The sequence below is a fragment of the Anabas testudineus genome, chromosome 18, assembly GCF_900324465.2.
Source record: "Anabas testudineus chromosome 18, fAnaTes1.2, whole genome shotgun sequence".
NCBI classification, from domain to species: Eukaryota; Metazoa; Chordata; class Actinopteri; order Anabantiformes; family Anabantidae; genus Anabas; species Anabas testudineus.
In genome coordinates, this window is record NC_046627.1 from 19,889,936 (window position 1) to 19,915,978 (window position 26,043).

A 26,043-nucleotide genomic window follows, 5' to 3' on the forward strand; every position below is an offset into this window, starting at 1 on the left:
GGGGAGGAGGAGGAGGAGGAGGAGAGGGTGGTTGGATTAGTTTGACCGAGCAGTTGAGGAGAGGGGTTACAGGAGGAAAACGGCAGCGAGGAAGGAGCCGACTTAAAGATGGTTTGTAATTTATGAAGCTTGTCAGCTGTTGAGCTTCAGTGAACATGAAATGTACAGTTTAGAGTGAAGTGATTTGTTGTGTTGTTAACGTCTGCATGTTGCCACAGATGTGAGAAGAATCTAAAAGCTAATAAAACTAAACTAATCTAAATCAGAAGAATACCAAAAACAGTACTGTACTGTAACGATGCACTTTTCCAGCTGTCTGTCATCTCTGCTATCATCAATGAACCAGTGCTGAAGGCTGCTATGTCAAAATCACATCAAAGTGCACGATTCACCTTGAAATGCAAGACGTAGAGCATATACATGAAAATATAGTGGACAAAAGAAAAGACACGTTCAGAAATGAGGGCGTGGACACGCTGCCCGGCCAGAGGTTAATTGCCAGGTGACCCTAAGGGCCGGAGTGCTCAGCGGAGGCCCCAAGTTTGCCCGTCTCTCCCAGCCGCTCTCAGCTCTTGTGGACTAAGTGATGTTTGCTTGTTTTGACACGATTCACACAAGAGTCAGGCTTAAGCTCGCAGAAAAGATTCACAGCTGCATTCCTAGACCCAAACCGACCTGAAACCCTTCCAGTAAGAGAAGGAAACTGCTGTTTTTTTTTTTTATTGTAAAAATGATGCAAAGGCTCAAACTGAGAAGATGAATGAGTGCTGCTCTGTTTGGATCAGATCCCAGGCTTTATGGGAAGACGTTTTAAAATGTGTCCGTAAATAATACATTTTATTAGTGATGGCTGAATTCAGTTTAAGCGCTTCAGTTACAGGGCTGTGGTATTGTTCATGCTGTATCACTGTTACAGTGTCATTAAGTTAACTAGTGACACACAGTAACATGTAATTAGTACCACATGCTTTTCCTGCTATTGTGAAAACCATCTGATGTTCACTCCTGCAACACAATATGCGCTCAGATGTTGTTTTTATTGTTATGTTTATGCACTTTGGGATAAAAAATTCTTCGTCTCTATGCAGTTTTTCCAACAGTGGTGAACAGACACTTCTTTTTTTCCAGCTGATGAGCATCTAAACACTACAGATGCAGCCAACACCGGAGTTTAGGGACTTCTCATCTATGTTGAAACAGGGGAAGAAGACGTGTAAGTAGCAATAACATAATAATAATCCACAGGGTGAGCATTAGTCAAGTTTTTCACCATAGTACCACTAATTCTCTTCCTCACTCAGTGCCAAACATGCGGCAGTACCTCACATGTTTGCTAATTGTAACTAGATTTCCCATAAACGTCAAAGTTCTTCTGTACCGTCTCCATGTCGAGGCCTCGGTGTGACGGCTTTCTGATGATTGCTGCTAGTTTGTATTTACTGTGAATGAAAATATCTCAAAAGCACATTTTCAGTGCCATCTGCAAACGCTAAAATCAAGGCTGCATGCTGGTCAAAACACATTTTAGACACGTTTAGACCAGTGTGTGTGTGAGTTTGTGGCTCTGGGACAAACACACACACACACAGTCACCAGAGTGACAACACATCGCTGCACTGCGACTTTGCTCTCATTTTCAATACCTCAACCTTTCACACAGCTGAATGAATCTTCTCTCTGCATAAAAAGCAGCACAGTTGAAGACATATAACTCTGACAATACATGTTGTACTTTGTACCTTTCTGCACAATAAACTCAAGCACTGGTGTAAAAGGAAGAGAGGCCACAGCGTCTCCTTTTTCACTGGTGACTATGGCTCCGCTGCCTAAATGGCCCTTTCAAGACCCAAGGCCTTTAATTTACACTCTTGTTGTTGTTGCCCGACATAGGATGCCTCCCGCCTTCTCCTGTTTTGCACCTCAATTCCTGAACAGAGCAGATTTTTGTATCATCTCTTCACATTTTGAACATTACGACCATATAACTTGTATTCAAATCGCACCGGCTGTGATATTATGCAAATCAAGCAGCGAGTACAACACGAACATTACAGCATTTGTTCATATTGTTTTGTGCCTGGAATCAATGGACAGAACTGCACATGGGCAGAACTGACCTTGGACACAAAGCTGCTTTTGTGGACCATCCGCTCCTGCGCTTATCTCCATTGATTAGGTCACTAGATCTTCAGAAAGCGATCACACCTCAAGGGCACAAAATGGCGCCTTCATTTTCTTGCACTCGTCCTTTAAAGCAATGACCTTTCTATTATCAACCGCAAACAGTGTTGAAACCTTGGTCTCATCCAGTGTTAAAGGACACTTGGTAAACACTGTTTTTAAATTCACCGTACATCTATTACCCTTCTTCCTACAGCCCCAAAGGCAAGAAAAACAGCAGAGTGCCTCCCCCTGACTTGTTTTACTGTACGGTCACATACGCCAAGACTCGCTGAACTGCATACAAGCATTCAAGTCAGACCGACAATAGTAAATGACATATTCAGTGACAAAGAGGAGGAATATGTAGTTTAGTGCTCAACAGTTTGAGAGTGCTTCTGCAAACAACATGTCATGCATTTACTGTCTGTTTAGAGTCTTTCGTATCTCGTTGAAAGCTTGAAGGCACACGTCTCATGTGAATGAAGATTTCTGAGGATATTTGTGCTCCTTCACTGTTGCTTTAGTCAGATATTGATTGGGAATACTTTAATTAATGAAGCTTGGTTTTGTCATTGTCTTTCTTTCCTATGATGAGGAATGTCTTCTCTTCATTGTATTTCAGCTACCTTTATACTAAGTGTCTGTGTTTGTTTAGTGTCTTTATATCTATTATTCTAGTTTATGTGTCGTCATTGATCATTTGCTCCCAGAGGTCAGATCCATATATATGTCAGTGGCACAGTTTTCATTATTTTAGCTCTGTGCATCACCACATTGGAAGCATTCAATCTAATGTAACCTTTAAATGTAGACCTTCGGCTATAATCTAAGCATTTGGCCAAAAATATGTGATGAACCAGTCATGAATTACTACACTTTTTATTTATATATTATTAACCCAAGTCGTCATCAAGCTGCAAAGTCAGAACAAACTTTTCAGAATAGTGAGAACTGGTCTCATCATGTTTCTGGTAGATGATTTAAAATAAAGAGCATCAAAAGATCATAAAATACTAAAACAAAACATAGTGGATGACAGAAGAAGAAGAAGAATTTCTTTCCCTAAAATAAAAATACTAAACAGTTATAACAAACAGCCTCCACCCACTTCCAGGTTCAGTTTGTTTGTGCATAGACGTGTGCTGTGGAGGTGAGTCGTCCTCTTGTTGCTCTTCTCTATGGAGTTTAGTGATCTAGTCCATTTTTGATTTCCTTTGTCCTGGTGTATTCTAGAAATAATCTGTGCTGATTTAGCTGATTTTAATTGAAAGTTCTGGGTGCTCCCACATAAACAGAGAGTAGGTTTAAAACCAAGAGACCAGAGTAGAGTTTACCTCAAACAAAACATGTATTAAAGCCTGTAGAGGTCTAAGGCAGGAGGCTGAATGCATGAATGCCACATTCTTCTTGGTTTTAGCCTGGATGACAGTTAACACAACATGGATCCTCAGGGAAGTAATGGCAAAATGAGCAAAACAAACAAACAAACAAACAAACAAACAAACAACAACAACAACAACAACAAAACTAATTGTGACACTTTGCAAAGACGGAGGATATAATTTACAAGAGTTTAAGTGTTATAATAATGTTCTGATGCAATATATTTGCTGTAAGAATGAAGCTCTACTTTCATCATCAAAAAGCTACAGAGGTGCTTGGGTTGGATGGATGGTGGACAAAGCACAGGACTGTCAGGAGAACACAAATTCAACCACAGACTCCAGTGTGTGGTTAGGTTTAGACAAGAAAAACACTTCGGTAAAGTGTAAAGAAAGACTGTGGTTCTGTTGTTGTGTGTGAAGTGACATAATGTTCGGGGGATCGGGTTCATTCAGCCATACCACCAAAAGCAGTGTAAAGCTACTCTCATCACTCTGCCTCCAGTCCTGAATCACTCAGCTCAGGCAGTGTTTTTCCAGGCTGTGTGGCAGGCAGAGAAAGCGACTGCCGTTTACAGTATCACTTTTCTGTCCTCTTCAGTTGGCCGAGATTAAATTAACGAGTTTCCAGGGAACCTTTCCTCTGCAATCACACTGTCTCCTCTTCTTGGTTTAATGATAAGAGACAATAGGAGAGTTTACACCTGAAGCACTGATGAAAGATTGTGTGATGGCTGCGGCTCAGGAAAATAAAAGGGCACTTGTTTATTCAAAGATAAATGGTCTTTAAAAACATATTATGTTAGAAATGAATAGAGAAAATGATTATTTTTAAAGGCTGGTATTGTCAAACATTTGCACGTTTTCAAATGTATTGTAATTATTTCATGCATAAAGCAGTTAATGTTAATATTAGACTTTATTGAATTGTAATCCTACATAGATTTTCTTTTCTCTTTCTTTAGAGTAGCTGGTGTCACATATTAAAATGGCCCATGTGTGACGTTTAAATCGTAATTACAACTCCTCCCTGTGATCATCCCATCAGGCTCAGCTTGACCCTCGGCACCCTTGGGGTCACTGCAGGTTGCCCTCATTAGTAACAACAGGGGGGTCTCCAGCTCAGCTGAGTCCATCACCCTGTTTGCGCCCTCCCTAATGGAGCCAAAACAACCACACATGAACTAAAGTTCCTACCCAGACCGTAACCTATAACCTTGGGAACTTCACCTCGCTCTTTGCCTCTATTCATACTTCATTCATTCGGACTAAGCAATCCGTTTAGCCAATGAAAAGTGAAAAGAAACATGCACGCGAGAGATCATTTCCTTGTCCTGCCCTCAAACTCAGGACACACACACACACACACACACACACTCTCTCTTCTATATACACACATGCATCTTCCAGTGCTCATGCAGGTCTTTTCCAGGCCTGACTGAAAACAGAGTGAGCAGAGAGAAAGAGAGAGGGAGAGCAGGGGCTCAGGATGGGATTACTGGGGAAAAGGAAGGGAGGAGGAGGAGGACCCCTCTCTGCTTTTCAACGGATGTGTGAACAAAAGCTTGGTCAAACTGTCGGGCCCGCAGCCTAGGGTGTTTTCTGCTCTTGTATCTATAACCAACCAACAAATCAAGATCACCACCACCTCCACAGCTCAACTCCCCCTGCCAGCCCATTTTCCCTTGAGTTGCCTGGCTTCACTGGGAACAGCAAATTAAGGAACCATCCATCTGGGTGTTATCACCAATTACGGAGGGAAGCTGTCAGCATGCATTAAGGCCTGCAGGGAAGGCGGGCGTATTAGGGTGGCGTTTATGAAGAGGGAGGCACAGGAGGAAGTTAAAGAACAAGAAAGTTATTGAATATGATTAAACAATAATTTAAGACATTTTAATATTTTCATGTATTTGAGGTCAGAAGTGCTCAGAACTCGTTCGGACTCTCCTGAATTAACCGTGTGTCTCATTGTGTTTGAATTAGAAAAAACAAATCCTTTCATTCTTTGCCTCCTTGCTGCTCCAAACACATTTACGTTGCAGCAGGGAGAGCGACTGTGTGCACTTGTTCAGTGTGACATAAAGCAACCGTGTAAGTGATATGAATATGGTAAAAACTCAATGCAACTTATGACTGGCCCCCTTTTGTTGCTGCTTGTTGGCACAGGCCGTGATTCCCTGTAACACTTCTCCTCCGGCCAGCTTTCTCACAACACAATAGGGCCGTCATTAACTTTTTGCTCCATCGGAATGCTGAAAGACCCCGTTGGCCGAACGCCCCCTTCCCCTCCAATCCCCTCCCTGCGCTCCACCATGCATCCCGCTTTTCTCTTCGCTTGCTGGTTTTCCAGGGCCCTAATTTGCGAAGGCCAGGTGTGCGCAGACCCACAATAAAGGGGGGGGGGGGTGAGGAAATGGGTGAGCAGGGGATGAAGGGGTGGGCGGCACACAAAAGGGGTTTCACAAACCAGAGGGCTTCGGTACAGACTATTTTCTGGAATATTCTCTGAGGTGTTTTACTGTGTTTTCACAAGTTTTTGTGTTTTATTCTTATTTGTTTTCTGATCACACAGAACCAGTAATCAGAAAAAAAGATATTTGTGCTTTGTGCTTCAATCATTGTAGGATTGGTTCATATTGTTAGTTGTCTTGTGAACTACTGAACAATTTCACCTCTTTAAAATAAATAACAAATAACAGGACTATTGAGCTAACACAGTGAATAGTAGTAATAATAAGGTAACAAGCAGACATGGCTTCATTTTATGGCTTCACAAACCTGTAATTTGTAAATGAATGAATATATTGACCCAGCCATCAACCTCTTAATTTGATATTACAAAGTTATTTGCATACACAAGACATAGAAACAACTTTAATTAATTTCAAGCCAGGTTTCTGGTCACTCTCCATTTATCTCTGATTTCTATCCCGCTCTTTCACTGCTGAATGCTCCTCTGTGTTCACCAGCTAATTGCTAACCTTGTTTGCCATTCAGAGCTGTGTAAATAACATACTTTGTAGACATTTTAGAGCGTTTCTACAAGAAACTAATCAAAACAGATGTCTACTGATGCTATGAGCGCTGTGAGACTGAAGCAAACCAGTAACTTTTTGAGCCAGAGAAACAAAATAATCACCTGAGAGATGCAAAATGCTCGGAAAACTGCAGTGTCAAGTGATTATTGTACGTGGGTTTGTCTTCATGTGTTGACCTGAACTGGATCTGTGGGAGTCTATGTGCAGAGAGCTGTGGTTTCTATGTGATGTGTCACTTTGAATATGTGCTCTGGCGGCGCATATGAGTATGAATGTGTGAATGAATCATTGTGTGTGTGAGTGAGGGTAATTGGAAGATGAAGGGGCGGTGGGGCTGGAGGGGGCTACAAGTCGCTCCAAAGTTGTTCAACAGCCAGCCTGCCAGGTTGAGCGAGTTGCTCAAAGCTCGGCAGCTTTGGTTTTTTTGGAGACACACAGCAGGCGGGTGAGGAGAGAGGAGGAGGAGGAGGAGGAGGAGGAGGAAGAGAGAGGTGGGGGGGACCAGGACTAATTGCCACTAATTGAATTGGATGTGCTGATCAGATGGGAGGCTGTGGAAGTAATCTGAGTTGTCACAGCAGATAACGCTGGGCTATCCCAGAGTGTCCGCCTCATGTGGCAGCCTGTAACATAGCCTGCGAGAGGGCACCGGCCCCCTTTGTCACGGCCACAAAAGAGGAGAGAAGCAAACTTGCCGGTTACAGTGACCAGGGAATCAGAGTGGGGGTGTGGAAGAAGGACTGAGAGGGGAAAGGGTGGAAGAGGGGAAAACATGAAGGGGAAAAACGGCTGAGATGAAAGAAAAAAGGGATGTTCGGTGGTGGCAAACATTGGTAAAATGAAGACACACACTGGTGGAAGGGGGGTGGAGGGTGTTGTGAGACTGCGGAGGGAAATCTGCATAGTGTTCATGCTTCATTCATTTACAGCAGGAGCAGCATGTGTCAAGGATATAAGAGAAACACGTCTTAAAACAGATGGACTGCTGTGTCTACAGTACAAACAGTGAACCCCAGAGAGCTGCAATTACTGTGGTGGATTATCAGTAGATCTACAGAACTGTTTCCAGTTGTCAAAAGAGGACAAAGGACACATTTTATTGTTCAAATGCTGAGCGTTATCTTGACATCACTATAGTCTGAAGAGTTTCAGGTGATGTGGACACAGTTTAGTCACAGTAAGAACAGATTCAGATACAGAAACAAAGTCGAGTGATAATCAAACTTTTAGATTTTGTCACTTTCTAACATCAGCATTAGAAACATTTAGATGATTGTTTTTCCACTCAAGTTTAAGGATTCAAAACCAAGCAGAGTGAAATGATAACTTAAATGATGTATAATATAAATAAAATCACCTTTAACAAATACGCATGCATTGCCTAAATGTAATACAATTAATTGCTGTAGTACTTGTAAAAATGTATTTTAAAACCATTACACACGTCAGTATATTCCACTAACATAGTTTTCTTTTCACCAACATAACATTAAATAAGCTATCAATATGTTAATACTTAGAAATTTTGTATATTTTCTTTTTTAGAATAATCAACACATAATAAATTGTTATAAATTACTTTATTACAGACAAAAAACAAGCTACAGTAGCATGTTTTTCGATTTTATTGTGATGTAGTTTTTATTTCTCATACAGTACGTCCACCAGAAGTTGTTCTAACTTTTTTAGGGACAAATTTGTTTGGTTTAAATTGTGTGGGACTGGGCCCTGGTGAAGCCCGCTGCGCCGGGTCACAACCTTTACAGAATCAGTGCCTCTGCATGTCAGGACTAATGGAAGGGCCCCAGCAGCTGCACAGAGACCGGGAGGAGAAGGAGGAGGAGGAAAAAGATGAAGAATGAATAAAGACTGAGGTGGGAAAAAAGGGAAGTATGAGGGAAGTGGAGTGCGAGGCAGAATGAGGGTGAAAATATTTGGGAAGAATTATTTTAAGAGGGGAGAACAAGCTGTTACATAGTTGTTTTATAGAAGTTTTAAAGAGGAAAATGGGGAAATCTGAACAAAACAGATAAAAGGAAGGAAAGAGAGTGAACGAGCAACAGGAGACGACAGGTAAGCATCAAAGAGTTTCAGTGACTAAAGGAAGAACAAGTGAGGACAGGCAGAAAAAAACAGCGATGGAAGGAAAGAGGAAGAGGTGATGAAGATGGTGAGAAGCACAACGAGAGGGGAGGTGAATAGAGGCGGGTGTGGCCTTGAGGATGAGTACAGATTTTTTCTTCACATGTGAGTTGTTTACTGTCGCCCCATCCCCCCTTTAACCTCCCAGCTTTTATATTTTTATTCATACATAATTATGCGAGCATGAAGTTGATGCAAAGCTTTATTTACCTCTGACGATTTGTGGCCGTGGTGAAAATCACTTGTTGCTCTTAAATGTGTCGGATGAATTCATGAAAGCTTTTAAGGTTTGGTGTATTGTCTGTGTTTAAGCTCAGCTCTACGATAATATATTTCCATTTGTTAACACTTAACACTCCACTGTCATACAGAGGAGAGACCGCATTCATTCAACAGCTGTGTTACCGAGCAGAATTAAATGTTTAACACATACACAAGCTTATAAAATTATGCATTGTGAAAGAGTTAGGTGCCACTAAATGCCAGTATGAATGCTACATAATTAAACACCACACACACCTAAACTTGTTTAGGTTAATAACAACCTGAAAGAGTCTACTCTGCTCCAGCAGAGACTGGGAGCAGGAGAGCTTGGAAGATTAAATAAATTCAGAGAGACGCAACAAAACAGTAAAATGTCTTAATCTGTCTATTAGAACAAGCAGCAATTCATGTTTTTTATTGTTCAACAAACACCCAATAAAGGTTTAATTCTGTCTGGATCTAATTCTGTTGCCCTTTGAGAGTCTGTAGGAAATGTCCATCCCATCATTATGTTCAAAAGGCTCAAAATAATAAGTTCCACATAATGTCCAACTCTCCTGTGAGAATCATCATAATTAACTTGTGGCTCGTTCAATTCAAATTTGTGCATTTGTCGTTTAAAAAGGTCGGGATGTAAATGTGAAATTATTGCTATTTAAATAGAAACGAGACTGTGTGATTGGATTTAAAACCAGCATTTAATAGAAATAAGAGCGTGTTTAGAGCAATCAGGTAATTGTTGTCAAACGATGTCCCACACTGATAAGAACAAATTGGCTGATGCTTTTTTTTTTTCTGGGGAGAAAACAAGCAGCAATCAAGATGAGGTGAGAAAACACACAGGAAGTTATGATTCAAGAGCCAGAGGTAATAAAGTAACAAGACGATTTATGCTAATTTATGCTGATCTGCACTTTCAAAAATAATGCCCATGCAGACAGACAGATGCTGCTTTCAGCATCAGTCTGTCAGCTGCTCTGTGTGTGTTGGTGTGTGTGTGTTCAGCTGCAGACAGTGCCACTGTGTGCCCACCATACCCAGACACCCTGCTTCCTCTCCTGTTATGACCCGGAGACAGTGACCGGCCGTCTGTGCCACTTTGTGCCGGGTTCAGCAGCCGTTTCCCCTCTGACATCATCACCGTGAGACGATGATGTAGCTGCCGTTACAGGAGACAGGGCAAAAGCCAGCGATGGAGGACACTGACAGTGTGTCTGTATTTTTTGTTGCTTGTACAGAGGCTGATGTGTTTCTTTCTTCTTCTTCTTCTTACAGACTTGTGGCAGAAGAATGAAAGAACCAAGATACAAACATCAAAAGAATCCAATTAAGCAAGCGCTGGACAAAAAAGGAGATAGCAAAGAGCAAAAAATCAGTGTGTGAGACACACACTCACACTATTTCTTTACTGCCACAATAATAAATAACAGCAATTTTATTGTGGAAGCAAACCCACAATTTAACAGTCCCACATGTAAATGGCATGTTTGTCATTTACAAAGTTTTCATTCACCCATTTTTAAAAGATAGAATCTGTAACAAGTTTTAAAATGTTCTGTTTTCAAATTACAAGTACAGTTTCCTTCCCCGGCAGAAAGAAGATTTCATGCTGCACACGGGAAAAGAAAAACCTGTTGAAGAAAATGTGGCAGAGCAACAGGTGGCAGACCACAGAGTTAGAGCGACACCTACAGAGCTCAGGGTGGAAAAACACAAGCTCCAAGCCTGGAAATACATGTAAGGCGTTTTATATTTGACATATTTAAATGTATGTGTTTGTGTGGAGCAGTTTTCAATTTCTTAAGAGTTTAATTGTACATTTATTTTACACTGGCAATAAAAAAGGTTTTAAATATTAACACAGGTATGCATTCTCATAATTAACAATTCATTCTGAGGCATGTTTGAACACAGAACAATGTTAAAACAAATTAAAACTTGCATGTTAAACTTTACTTTCATTTAAAGTCACCCTTTGCAGTGATACCTGTCTGTAATCTGTGGCACTCTGCTCTACTGGTTGGACAGTGTTTCCTCCTCCTACACCAGCGTGATGACGGTTCATATCTGCTGATTGAGTTGGTCAAGCCATCTCCAGTATGTACAGTATTCCAGCACGTCTTCACGTTGGTTTCTCTCAGCAGCTGCTTTCTTTTCCACATTATTTTTTACAAAACATACACATGATGCAGATCGCCTACTGTGCCATTACCAAAGCACCCCCACATTATCACATTTCCTCCTCCATGCTTTAATGACGCTCAGATTTATAAAAATAAATCCACAGTTCTCCTTGTCTTCACAAAATATATTATTTGTCCATCAAATGAAATTTGGGGTAAGTTAAAATACAGATTGACTATATAAAAATACTAAATCTGATTAAGATCTGAATGCCAATGCAAGAATTCAGTATTTCAACAATCAAACAATGTAAAACTAATGTAATTGTGACACACATGCATAAAAAATACTTTTTACATCACACGTTGGTTGGAAAATAAATAGATCTGTGGACATGAAATAGAAAAGACAAATGTGCAATCAAACTGCTGAAGAAATCCACCCGACAGCCCATGATTACATGCTCTATCTTTCTTCTGGTGCTGACCTGAATTTTTAATTAACACATTTTGACCTGCCAGCGCTTATTTGTGAATATCTCCCCCTCATTTCGGTGGCTCCGTGTGAGAATCTGCTTGTGTTTGTGTGAAACTAATCACGGGAAAATATTGTCATTTACTCACTCTAACAGGCTCGGTCATCATCCTCTGGTCTAAACTAACAAACAGGGAATCCCCCGCAGGGAATTGACTCACTGGCTGCTATTCTCAGCAGCGACGCAGCCAGATCCAACTAGACTGACTTATTTACACCAGCAGCCTCAAATAGTCACCTGTGTACAACAATGCAGTGAATCATAGTAACATAAAGTATACTTTAAAGATGTGACTACATGTGGCCTACATGTTAAATATCCCATTTGGTACTTGTTAAACCCTCACACTGGCTCCTACCAGATAGCTAAAGGTTAGTTTGGGGTCATGGGAAATCATAATCTTCTGTTTTGAAACAAACAAACCAAAAAAAAAAAAGTGTTGGTGTTTGTTTGGACAAAACGTAATGGCTCCAACACGGCTTTCATGATAGAGAGGGGAGAAAGTGTGAGCGAGAAAAAGGAGAGTCTCACATTAAAGTGGAAGCAGCCGGCGGCGGTGGCGGCGGCCCTGTTTGTTTCTGTTTCCAGTGTACAGTGGAGTCACCAGGAGGCCAGCAGTGTCTGCGAGGCTCTCCTGTCACAACGCATCCCGTCTCCCTCCTCCAAACACACTCCATCTTTCCTCTTCTCTAGCTGTTTTCAGTAATTCCCAGAAATCGAATCTGTCTGTCACCATTCTGCTTAAACACACATTCCTCTTATCACTTGTTTCTGAAAGTCTGCCTTTTCATTCCCCGCCCTCTCTTTCCCAAAGCCTCGTCTCCTGCAAAGGCCATGACCCTCGTGACCCCTTGTTGACCCCAGCCTGAACTCTGCAGGTTAGCTTCTCTGTCAGCTGCAGCTGCAGTGCTGCTAAAAGCCAGGATAATCCAATCACACAGTCATTATTGCTGAGTAGGCCAGAGCCGGAGCAGATGAGTGTGTGTTTGTGTCGCTCTCGCGCTCATAATCTTTCTCTTTTACTCGGATATTTGCTCATTTCACACACACACACACAGCCTCTGTAAATGTACCCAGCAGATATAATCACAACCTTCTCTATGCCATGTGCTCCAAAGCACATCAGATCAGTGGCGATGAAACCCAATGCTCTGTCACCTCGGTGCAAAATTTGCTCCAAGTATTAAACAACCAGATGCTGCTGTGCGGTGCCACATCCTGAATCAGTCCATTCATGGCTTCATTAAACCTCTGCTTTAACACACAGTGGATCAACATGAATGAATGCAGATGAGGGAGAGGTTGCCAGGTTTGAGATTTGCAGGAGGAAAAGCATGTGTGGCATCTCAGCCAATCACAGAAGAGAACTTACGGAAGGTGAGAAACTGAAAATAAACCTGTTTTTGCTTTAAATAAAAAAAAAAAAGTCTGTCTTCTGGAGAGTTTAGGAGGAAAAGGCATCATGATATCTGCATCTCTAAAGAATAGATTGACTGTTATTGATTGTAAACAGCTATTCAAATTAAAAGCAGAGAAACACTTTCAGTAAGATGATATCTGGGTTCTTTAATTGATATCTTTATTTTTTCATGCTTTTCTTCCTGCTCCCTGTTACTATGGCTGTCTTTAATCACATTTGAATCTGAATTGATTATTACAGAAAACATTAATTATTTTCTTCTTAGTGTAATTGTTACTATGACCTACATCTGAACACTCTATTGAAACTTGTATTAAATTAAAAACTAGGGTTTTTTATTCACATTCTACCCTGCTCTATGACTGCTCTGTAGCTTTTTGTTCTTCTATTCTACTTTATCTAAAGCTTTTTACAATAATACGTCTGTCTTTATTTTAGTTTTTTAAAATATTTTTGAAGAACTGTGTACTGTTGCTGCTGAATAGTGTCTAAGGTGCAACAGGTAACCTTAACCTGTGCTTTCAGAAAAATTAGAAATATCTCACCTTAGAAGAAAACTAAAAAGTAGTAGTGGAATATGTATAAACTTGTGTTTAGTTAAAACCATCAAATATGTAAAGCTTTGTTAAATCAAATGTTGCACAGCACAATAATAATAAAAAAATAAAATAAAAAAATAAAGGTCAGATTCTGCCAATACATAAAATAAAATCTCCTTTTTAAATAAGAAACAACACGATCACGCAGTTTGGAGTTAAGATCTTTTTTCAGTCTAATAACATTCAAAAATATTAAAGGGGGTGAAAAGCAGCAGTTTTACGGAGCCTTGCACGTTTATCTACTTTTTCACTTCCTGGTTTTATCAGGTGAGAGGAGCCTCTGTAAACCTTTGTACGCAGGTAAACAGAGTTGAACTCTGACTCCTGACCTTTTATAATTTGTATAATCAGGTGATTAACACTAACTACTCTGGTTATTAGCGTTTTGTCTGTATCAGTCAGGATGGCCGAGCTGTCTAAGGCGCTGCGTTCAGGTCGCAGTCTCCCCTGGAGGCGTGGGTTCGAATCCCACTTCTGACAGAAACCTTTTCTCAACACTTGTATTAAAATCCACTGAGAGCACATGTTAATCTACTCACCGGGGGATCACTTTCCTATCACTCGCATTTCATGTGACACACTACTGCTCTGTGACTCCTACCGAGGTGGCTGAGGCTCTTATTTTGAAGACGCACGCTCAATCTTTCTCTGCCCTCAGCAATAAACAGTTGCTGCAGCTTAAAATAGATTTAGACAGTAGATACTGATATCTTTCCAGCTCAGTCATGCCTTCAGCACGCAGCAGTACATGTAGGACAAGAAGAAATGCTGCTGCTTTCTGCTTTCCCCCTCACTGACAGGACTGCACTTCCCATTTAATCAGAAAGAATATTTATTAATTAATAGACAATAGGCTGAATAAATAATTAAAGTATTTTCTGTTTTGTTTAAATGTCTGTTACTGTGAAATTATTTCTAACATGGACATGACATGCATTTTACTTTACATAGTGTCAGTAAAAATAAAGTTCAGGTGATCTAATACATAAAGCAATATATGTTTTACTTTTCTTTTTGTTTTTTAATTCAACTGAATATAAAAAAAAATGTTTTACATGGTAAGATGTGTTTCTCAAATTCCCTGACATGACCTCATCATTTTTTAATTTTTTCTCCACAAAAAAGACAAACTATTTAATGGCCCATGTTTTAATGAGGACAGAGGTTTCTGACAATGTTACTCTCTGTAAGAAACTCCAGACAAGAGCTAATGTTAAGTGACAATTTCACATTTATTAACATGGTGAAGAATAATTAGTAAAGGTCAGGGCGATGGGCTGCAGGAGGCTGTGGTGCTCAGGTGGTGCCTGGAAAAGGAGCAAGATGCACAGAGAGAAAAGACTCATCAAATCAGCAGGACGTCAATGTCAGGAATCCCAGCAGTGTTTTATTATTCAGCGCTGCAGGCCATGCATGTGTACAGTATGCAACCAATAAAAACACTGGTGTTATTGTGATAGATGGTGATTACAGGCATAAAGTAATCTTATACTTCAGTCCTGTATTTTCTAACAATGCATTATTCATCCTCCTTTTTACCAAACTGCATACACGAGGAGCTCCAAGCAAGCCGAATTATGGACTCTGAGGGTAAACGCAAGACGTACTTTGCTTGACCCTGAACAAGTTGTCAGTGTGTACGTCAACTCCTGAAATGCAGGTGAATAAATAAATCACGAATAAGCGATGAGAAATTTTTAAATTATTCATAGTGGAATAATGTGTGTCATCAACATCAGCACTGCCCGGCCAGAAAGCAGTTCCCATGGCAGGTGTGTGATGTTTCCGAGGTCACGAACTCTGAGCACAGATGCTAATAGAGGAATAAAAGCAGCTTTGCCTTTGCCCCGACGGGTTGAGTGACATTGATCTTGTAGTAGAGAGACAGTGTCGTCCTTTAGAGACCACATGCTTGGACAGAGGCTGAATTTCCCCCTTTTCACTGTATCAACACCTCCTCCTATAAGGTCACAAGCGAAATTCAACAGATACTGATAATATCTGCAGAACATTAGACAAGTAAAAATAGATAAACTCTCTCTCATTAAACTTTAAATCCACGTAAGTTGGATAATTAAGACGGACTTGAGCAGGAAAAAAGTTCCTCTTTTTTTAAAACAGTGACAGCGGGGGAGGGTTTAAACAGGAATTCCTACTTGCTTACTTCATATTAGGCCGAGTGCTGCCCAGAGAGAAAGCGGGCTTTTATCTGTGCTAGAAGTTGCAGCTTTATTTAGTTGAGGTAGCTGAAAAACAAGCAGGATGTGGGTCCAAGAGGAGGACAGTGAAGCTGCAGGTAAGACCTGTGAGAGCCAGGCGCCACATGATGACTGTAACAGTTTCAAAAGGATTTCTTATAATCTGAATATGTCATGTTGTTTACTGTGGATAAAGAAATTACTTTATATTAAACACAAAAAAAGCAGATTTCTACTTTTCTCTTATTTTTTTCATTTTGATATCATTATTTTAACATTTAAAGGAGCACTCCACCAATTTTGCACATTAGTTTATTTGCAGGTTTTTTTCTGTTTTTAGCTGGTTGCCTTTTGAATATCTTTCTGCTATGTTTTAATATTTATGCACGTGACAACTTTTGTCATAAGTGTCGTTGTGTCTGAGCCACGACTGCATTAAGGAAAATTCCTAACATTTGTTGGCGATGAAGTTACCCTTCCTCACTTTTGATGACAAACTTAATTCATTTTTTTTATTGTGGATAATTTTAATAAGTTTCTGTTCATGACAATATTTATTGATGTTAGGTTGCTTCATGTAGTGTAACTTCATCAGTTTATGCTGAAGACTTTAATTAAAGTAACAAAAAGTAATGATTGGGTTAGGTAAGCGCCACATTACCAAAATGTATGCAAAGCTAAGCTAATTAGTGTAGCTTCATACCTCAAATGATAATTTTACAGTTTGGGAAATTGTTTCTTGTTGATAGAAAGAAGAACATTGATGTCACATGATGATTTGTGGTATAAACATGATGCATCAGTTGTTAGCTTAGCATAAAGACTGGAAACAGGGCTAACTATGTACTTGTTAGTGTAATATATATAAAAATAGCACTAAAATAATTATTTAAGTAGGTGGACAACATATTGTGTATATTGTTCTCATTATTCTTTCAGATTATTATTTCTTGGAGAAAGAGTAGTTTCACTGAGCTCATTGAACTCTCAGTGAGGGGGTTAGCGTGTTTCCCAAAATGTCAAAGTAAAAAGTACAAAAGTTTCGGTTTGTTGAACAAAGTGAAGTTGTCGCTATGGAAGTTATGAGTCAGACGTCTCTGAAACTGAGACATGTCAATTTGTGATTCCTCTGTGATTTCAGTTCCTGCATTTTGCAGCTGAACCTCCTTCAGAAAGCTTTGCGAAGTTCCTCTTGCAGTGACACTGACAGGAAGTGAGGATCCTCGGTGATCTGGCCTCCCTGAACGTGTTCTCTGTTCTCTGACTCTACGGCCCGTGTGCTGTGTGAACATAAAATGATTTTGTTTCTCTCACAGAGTCCAGCGAAGAGAGTTACTTATCTTCTGAAGATGAGGGAGACATTCAGGTACCACTCAGTGGATTTACAGTAAATGACTGATTCACTCATTTTCCACTTTCTGATGAGCGTTTTTACATTAAAGAAAACCAGCATGAGAGGAAACACTATAAATCCTGATGGATGTTCTGTTATCTTACACTGTCATTGGGTTATTATTTGACTTCTCCCATCACATGAGAAAAGTCAAATGACTTCTCCCATGTCATGATCACATATGTCATAATATTTGGACAAGCCTCCGTTGGTAAAAAAAAAAAAAACAGCAAATCAGTGTTTAATCAGAGAAATTATATTTGGCCTTTTCAGCCCAAAACTAAAAATTAAATCTAATAAAAGAATAAAAAAGAACAGATTTCAGAAGATTCGAGATTAAAATGTTCTAACGTGATACCTTTAACAAGGACAAATGCAATTTTGGTGCCTCCACTGTCTGATAATAGAGTAAAACTGTGAACAAAATCAGATACATCAATTTAATGATGCGTGATTGATCTTTTCTCCAGTTTTCCTTCTTTGTTTCATTTGATTGTTAGTTTGAGATCGTGGAAAGGCAGAGGGATGAAGCCAATCAGAGACTTTCTGAGCTGGAGGAAGGTGAGAATTCATTCATTTATGTTTTTAGAGTCTCTTCTCTGGCTCCCACCACAGCACAATGCAAACCACCGTGAATCACATTCATGGCATTCAACAGAGAGAGAGAGAGTAAAGGTGATAAACATGTGTACATGCACATTTTACACAGTAAGAGATTTAAACATGAAATCTGTCTCCAATAAGTCTCCAATCAGCTCTTGAAAGAGATCAATGTGCTGGAGATGCAGTTCCAGATCGAGCGCTCTTGCAGGGAGAGCGCTGAGGCGCTGGCAGTCAAGGTACGTCTGTTAGAGTCAAGGAGTCAAGCACAGACCGCACACACCCGACTCTAGATCACGATAACATACTACATGTTAAAGATGAAGATAAAAATGAGCATCTGTGATTTATTAATACAACTAAAGTGTAGTATCCTGAAACATCTGGTGTTATCTGTGTCAGTTTTAACATGTTTGCTTTACCTTTTGTCCTTTTTCTTCTTTCTTTTCCTTTTTCGTCTTTTCCTACCTTGTGCTCTTTTCCTTCCTTCTCCTTTTTCCGGTCCTGACCTGTTAACGAGCTGCTGTATAAAGCAGCTTCACACACTGTACCACTGTCATTTCTATTCTGATGAAGTGAAACAACCCCAGCTACACTGACCATCATCTCTTGTGGTACCTAGGTCACCAAAGAGAACAAAGCCTTGCTGAGAAGAAGTCAGATGTTGATGCCGCTCATCCCAGAGATGCCTGAAGACCTGGCTGCTGCGCCCTTTGACCCACCGACTGACCCCGGTCTTAACTGTGATGTGGTTGATTTTGGTGATAGTGGTGATGAGTCGTTGCTGCTGGAGAACCAAGTCAAGATTGCAGGTTAGCTTAAAACGCTCCTGATGTAATTACAGCTGGTTCAAGATGAGGTTCATGTGAGTTATATGAAGTTGGCCAGTTGGTCGAAGAACAATGCATTTAATTACCTGTGAGGATTTATCTAGGTCTATAAATGAAGTATCAGGTGCTCATGAGGCATGTAGGGTAATTGTTTCTTAGTATTTTCATGGTTTTCTATATTAATATGTCCAAAATCATCCACACTCAGATCAGAAGGAACCTGAAAAAGCTCTGTTTTAGTTTTTTAACTGTTCTATTTGGCGCTCTGATAGTGTTCTGCTCTTCACAGTCCACAACTCACCATAAATTTCTTTTTATCTGTGTGTCAGAGCTGCAGGCGTCAGTGGACAGTCTGCTCGCTGAGAAGCTGCAGCTCGAGCAACAAGTAGAGGATCTGACCAAAGAGCAGGACCAACTCAGACAGCAGGTACATCACTGTGTTGATGTGTGTGTATATATATACATACGTATACATAGTACGTGTGCGTCCTGACAGACTGTTTGTCACAGCTGGCTCTGGAGGTTGAAGAGAAAGAGGCCTTAATGAGGAAACTGAACAAACAGAACAAGAACATGAATAAAATCAAACGAAGTAAGTCCTCATTGCTCCAATGTTACAAATTACTCCCAATACAGTGGAAAGAATATGTGTGACTGCAATTTGGGTGAACTGGCCCTTTAGTGCTTTATGTTGTACATTAAAAAGAGATAATCATCATAAATGTCAGCGTTTAATTTTTTTGGTCCAACATGATTAATGCCATTATAAATAGCACTTAGTGTGTTTGATTTGTATTTATTTATTTTCTGTCTCTGTGCCTGCACAGTCTCCAAGCTTGTCACCGAGGAGTTTACAGAAATGTCTGAGAAGCTGCAGCTGGAAGAGGGCCTCCGGCAGCACGCAGAGGTCTTCGCCCACCAGGTGTGAGCGTGTGGCATGGATATACATATGTGTGTGCGTGTGCCTTTGCAGCAAGGGCACCAAACATTTTGTCATACATTCACACCTATAGGTACTGACGGTGACAGGTCGTGCCACAGTAAGGGTGCCGGAGTGTTAGTGCTGACCTTCAGGCGTCTGTGGCGAACAAACAAGTGGATGGAGGGAGGGAGGGGCACTCAGAGAGCAGCTGATGTGGCGGGACAGGAGAAGGGGTCTCCTTTCTGTGTTTTCACACCGATGACACTCTGGTCAAATCTGGGCTTTGTCTGCGGGGCGAGGAGTTCACACACAAGACAAAGGCAGAGACACACTTGTACACATGCAGGAAAAACACCAATTCACTTAAACCCCACATACCCAAACACACACACACACACATCACAGTTTTTGCTGCCCCAGCTGCTTCTATAATGAAGGTCTTTTCTTTAAAAAAAAAAAAGATCTCTCTCTGTTCTCCTCCCATTTAGCCTCTCCCTTCGCCATAATTAGTGGTCATCACTGCTGCTGAAGGAGAATAGTGGTCTTTAAGCACAACCTGTCTTTGCCTGACACCTTTATGTTTTGCCGAGCATATAGCAATTGTCGCCTTTGTGCACAGTGTCCTCCATTTACTGGACAGGCGCACAATGGGCTGCCTCACAGGGGTCCTTACCTGTGAAAAGGGCCCCCAACTGTGCACACAATTCAGCGCCTTTACTCTCAATTGATGGTAAAAGACCCCCCTGTGCTCAATGCCTCTTGTATGCACTACTATTTGTCTGTTTTCATGTGTTTTGAAAACACCAACCATTCACACCTCTTCTCTGTGATGCATGGTGGTATAATGATGCAGGGCCTCAAACAGGAAACAATTTGGATTTGTCAGTGTGTGTGTCTTTGTCTCTTTGTGTTGCTGTGTGTGTGTGATTACCCCCGCATGTTTGTATGTATGAAATAATTGTGCTAATTGCTGTGTGAAAATTGCTCTGTGCTGAAGGGAGACCAGAGATGAGAGCAGAGTAATTTGTAGCGGGGAGACTCGTGGTGCATGTTCACTAAACCTGCTGCTTCAGAAACACAGAAATGAAAACCACTTTTTTTCACACTTCCTGTTCTCTGATGACAAACCTGTTCTGAAAAAATGTCTTTGCAACCGTCAGATAAACCTCGTTCACGACCTGTATGCTATCAGAGGGGACTAAGGTCGTGTCCTTTGTAATATTTCTGGGAATTATTGTGACTTAATGATGCAGTGTATTTAAAAATTAATGCTGAATAAACATTTAAAATAGTATTTCTCAAAATAAAAGGTTTAGAAAACATCATAATGTAAGAATGTCACCTAAAAAATACAGTAAAGCAGTTCTCTCTATAATTAAATGTGTGTTATAAAAATAAAAGGGCATCACTGTGATCGGCCTTTAATGTCCTAATTGACTAACTGTATTAAATACAATGATTTTAGTGGCCGGGCATTAATCTTATATTATCTGTTTGCGTCATAGTGCTTATTTTTTAATCTCCTTTGATCTGTTCATGTCGACATGTCTGCGCATGGGCAACAAACTAGTTTCCTTTTGTGGCTTAATAGAGATACTCTGATCAATACACAGGTTTTACCATCAGTATCTTTTGTGAACAACTCAAAAGATGCTCATGCAAAATGACATAAAAGCTCCAAACTACAATCTAAACCAATCTAAACTACAATAATGAACTGTAACTATGTTAATTTGCGAATCAAGGCGAATTGCGACATTTGTCATTTTTTCTTTACAAACCACTCATAACGCAGAACAGATGGTTCTTTGTCTCACAGCTAAATCATCCTGTTTGCATTGTTACTATTCTTCAATGAAGCTGATGTGTGATTCTAACAAGGTTTCCAAGTCATTGTTCAGTCAAACGCTGGCTTGAAAACATTTTCTCTACATTGTGACAACCTCCTGGTGGGAGAAAATTAACAACCAGCCATTGTGATCTCACTTTATTTTTTTCCACTAATTGTGGTTCATTGTCACTGATGTATTTCTTTTCCCATTTTCGTAGAAGCAGATAATTATAAAGATGCGTTCAAGATGTCAAAAGGTGAAGCTGGGTTTGGTTTGTCTTGTCAGATTTTGGTGCAGCAGAAGGAGACCCATCAAGAGAGCGCGATGCACAGCCCACAGGTCGCTGTGCAGCTGCAGCAGGCGCTGGAACAAATATCCAACATCAGCACAGCCCTGAGCGACATACAATGTTACTACCAGGAGCAGGTGATGAAAGAAAGCGTCGTGATACAAAAGCAAAATAAGTATCATTGTGTTCATTCCCTTCATCGCATCCACTGTTATTCCCACTTTTTGGCTCAGGCAAAACCAAATCAGAGTGCTGTGGAAGAATCCAGCGTCCTGTCTGAGCTGCAGAAGCTGAGAGAGCAGCTGGGAAAGAGCGAAGAGGAGAGAAAGGCCGTGGAAACACAGCTGTCTGAGGCCAACAGCGCTGTCACACAGCTCCAGGAAGAAGGTAGCCACACAATGCAAGCTCCTCAATTCTACATCAACCACGCAGGGTTACAGCAGTCCTGTTGAACACTTCATCACATGTTACAGTAGAAATGTGAATCATGGTACTTGTGGTGTCATTTCTGCAAATCTCTTGTCTCTGAACTGAAAAATCTCTGTGCGTCTTTCTATCTAAATGAGTAAATAGTTAATAAATTTTATTCACACACCAAAATCATTTTGTGCTTTTGGATCTTTTTATGCACAGTACTGATAAACACAGTGATGTTTCACCATCTTCCTTTGTAGTGAAGCAGTTACGAGAAACACAGACTGTGGAGCAAAAGACTGACGAACCAGAGGAGATATCCACTCCTGCTGCACCACCTCCACCTCCTCCACCTCCTCCTCCTCCTCCTCCACCTACTATTGTCATGAAGTATGTTAAACTGAAGCCACAACAAAGTTGGTCAAGCTGGGATTTAATGGTTCCATATGAAATTAAATGTCCACTTACGTATAACAATACCCGCCGTATCATTTCTCTCTCTCTTTCTCTAGTTCACTTGAGTTTCTGAGGAGCAGGAGAAAGGACAGTCAAACTAGTCCAAAAAGTAAGTCACTGCTTCACATTAGGACTTAAAACAAGGGGCTTGTGTTAAATATTGATGACTGATGATTTTTGGTTGTATTTTTATTTGACACTTTTGTCCAAAGACACCTCATCTTCAACTAGATTTAATCAGAAAGTATGTAGGAAATAAAAAACTGTTGTGGAGTAAATGTTCTCCTCTTTAAGAACTAGCGCCTCCTGTGGACTTCAAGTCAAAAGCGGTGGATGAAATGATGGAAAGAATAAAGAAGGGCATCGTCCTGAGGCCGATCAAGCAAGTACAGGTAGACTGAATGTATTTACAGAGACTTTTCCCGGTGATGGAAATTTGTGTTTAAATTTTATACAGTAAGAGCAAAATCCTAACTACCATCTCATGTGTCTGCTCACAGGAGAGTGACAGCGCGTGGAAGGTCTGTAATCTTGTTTATTTCTTCCTTTCGTTACCATAAAGTAGTTGAGACGCAGACATTTCAACAAGACATTTCTATATCTATCTTACAGGACACGAAGGGTGAAAACAGAAAATCAACCGTTCAGGAGTTGAAAGGAATGCTGGTAATTTTTACTGTTTGCTTTTGTTCACAGAAATACTGCATTAAGCATTTTGTTGAAAACGACTATTACAGAACTTACATTTTATTTTAACCATCTTAACACTTGAGGACAACATGAAGCGGCAGCAGCTCCGCAGGGTGCCGTCCAGGAGGGGACCTGGCCGAAACGTCGGGGAAGCAGAGCTCCTGATGGTGCTCCAGAGGAGGAGGAGAGTGATGGGAGAGAACCAGGAGCCGTCCTCCTCAACGCAAACACAAGGTGTCCTGTCCTGCCCCTTGTCTATATTCATCATGATGTATCTCAATGTCTTTTCTTTATATCTGTTAAGTTTTGACTGACAGCTGAATGAGTGTCTTTCATATATTGCTATAGTCAGCTGATATTCTCACTTTTTGGATGTGTGCCTAATCAGAGGATGTGATCATGTCTCTGTCAGAGCCCAAGCCAGCGGTACAGTGTGGCCCAGCCGCAGGAGATACTCCCTGGGCAAGCGAAAAGGGCAGCTCCCCTGTGCTCCGGAGGCTGAAGCAGAACAGGGAGAAGAGAGACTCTCGTATCAGAGCATCAGCACTGATCATCAGCCAAGAAAACTGAGAGGAAGAGATGCATCATTTTCACTGTTTTTCCTGTTACATGTGTGGTGAACTGCACTTCTTTTTACTGACTCAGTTTTGCTTTGACCCATCATATCTTTGCATTGCATTAATGCATGAAAGCACAGCCTTGGCGATCTCTTACAATAAAATGTCAGGAAACCACTGGTTGATCTTGGGTTCTGTTGAAAAGGTTAAAAAAGAGATGCAACTGCCTCTGGATCAAATAATGTCAGATTACAGCTTGTTTTAACCTCCTGACTGCAGCAGACCTGAGGGTTATATATATTGCACGCAAACATCAAATCTCACATTCATGACCAGAGAAAAACAAAGAAAAGTGTTTTTCCGATGCCATTTAACCCAAGTCTGCTTCAAAAAGCCGGTAATTGTTGCGTTTGAAAGGATGGAGCTCCGTCAGCCGTGTTTAATGCTCAGCATCCTTCTTTTTGGTCGGCTGGGTTTTAGCTGGTCTAAATGCAACTTACGGGATTTTTTAAAAGAAAGAATATAGATGAAAAAAGCCAGAGCCATTAAAATAAAAACACTAAGGTTATACGAATACCTTTGCCAACCTCTCTCAAGGTGTCTGTCTTTTAAAGCTCAATCCAGCAGAAGGATAGCGGCTGCCATTTATTTAGGCACATTAAAGCTCTCACACCCAGAGCCCAGAGGTGTTGTTGAGATAAGAGCCTCAGGTGATTGGTGTGCTTCCCCTGAAAGTATCTTTAAATGCAGCAGGTCGCCTTTTATTTTCTCACCTCTACACAGATGCTGTATATATGTGTGCATGCATGCATGAATGAATACACACCCTCACATCATGCTATCTATCTATCTGCCTATTTTCCTTTGTTGAAAGCATTTGAAAAGGGGATGAAATTACTCTCACCTTTATCTCTGACACCATTTTAGTGTCTTCACACTGTTTCACATTACATATTTACTTTATTTAGCTCTTTTTACTAGAGGCTCTCCCTTTTCACTCTCAAGCATACATGTTTTATTGTTTCCCTCCTCAGTCTCAAAGGTGTTAGCTTTGGAGATATATGCGCTGCCCCCTTCGTGTTACTGACTCCATGCTCAGGAGAGCCTGTGTGTGTGTGTGACAAACAGAGAGAAAGAGCGACAGGATGCTGTGACTAATATTCCCTTGCTCATAATGTAATAAGGTTGTTTTAACAACACATATAATGACTGGATTTGAACTGTGTAATTTTACGTTTTCCTTTTCTAAACGACTTTCTCCTTGACCTATATAGAGCTGGTTAATAAATGAAAAAAATCTAAAGCAATTTAATGGAAATACAACTATGGTCTTAGTGAACATGGTCACTGAATGTTGCAGTAATCTCCTTTTCTTCAGGAAATAAATGCTCTGTGAATAAATTCCACTCGCTCTAATGAAGGGTCAGGAATCCTATAACTATAACCTGCAACACCTCAATAACAAACACAACTGAGCCAATGGCCTAGAGAGACCACTTGGACTGAAGCTTTTGAGTTCAGTTGTGATGGTTAAAGAGTGAGGGGCTAGAAAATGCATTATATCAAGGCATGTACATAGAAAGACAACTGTGTATGTGTGCGTTTGTTTCTGTAAGTTATTGAAATGTAACAAATTCAAAATAAATTATATTTAAACCGTATTATAATTCATTATCAATGTGACTATGCATTGTCCCTGAGTTACTGTTTTCCTCCAAATGAATGCAAATGGTTTCCAACATGTCTGCTTTTGCATGCTGCATATGTGATTTCAATTCAATCTTGTTAACTGCATGTGATAGGAACTTACAGAGTGTTTATTTATTAATGTACACATGTAAGCAGAAATGTGCTCCAAAATCAAACCAAATCATGCACTGCACATGGAGTGGGTATGGTGTAGTAGGAATGGAAAGTACAACTTGAGTTATCATATTAACAATATACAGAGTCACAGACACCAGTGTAACATGTACCATGATAGTGAAATATATACATTTGTAAATGTTACAGAGCAACAAGAATAAAAGTGTTATTCTAATAATTAGAAATACATAAAAAAGTGTCCCATGTTGTATGATAATTAATTCATTCATTCATTTTGAGGTTTTGTTTGGACTTAACAACTTTGGTTAAAACAATTTTACCCAAATTTAACCTAAAAACTTTTGATTTGATGTGTTTGAATTTCAACA

General features: G+C 40.3%; 1 protein-coding gene and 1 non-coding gene across 3 annotated transcripts; both read left to right on the forward strand.

Moving 5' to 3' along the window:
- Positions 1 to 14,064: 14,064 nt before the first annotated feature.
- On the forward strand, positions 14,065 to 14,147 carry trnal-cag. The gene has a single exon. It is a non-coding gene; the product is annotated as a tRNA-Leu (tRNA).
- A 1,696-nt stretch (positions 14,148 to 15,843) lies between these two features.
- On the forward strand, positions 15,844 to 25,513 carry shtn2 (shootin 2). 2 transcript variants are annotated; one of them, XM_026353510.1, is made up of 17 exons: positions 15,844 to 15,963; positions 17,182 to 17,231; positions 17,759 to 17,819; positions 18,003 to 18,097; positions 18,481 to 18,670; positions 19,018 to 19,115; positions 19,199 to 19,280; positions 19,516 to 19,610; positions 21,728 to 21,868; positions 21,965 to 22,118; positions 22,406 to 22,535; positions 22,658 to 22,710; positions 22,896 to 22,993; positions 23,102 to 23,122; positions 23,214 to 23,267; positions 23,375 to 23,525; positions 23,704 to 25,513. In XM_026353510.1, the coding sequence occupies exons 1-17, from the start codon at positions 15,930 to 15,932 to the stop codon at positions 23,859 to 23,861; spliced, it is 1,665 nt and encodes a 554-aa protein (XP_026209295.1). In that variant the 5' UTR covers positions 15,844 to 15,929; the 3' UTR covers positions 23,862 to 25,513. The 2 variants fall into 2 exon arrangements, with proteins under 2 accessions (XP_026209295.1, XP_026209296.1); XM_026353511.1 differs by having other exon boundaries at positions 23,223 to 23,267.
- Positions 25,514 to 26,043: the final 530 nt, after the last annotated feature.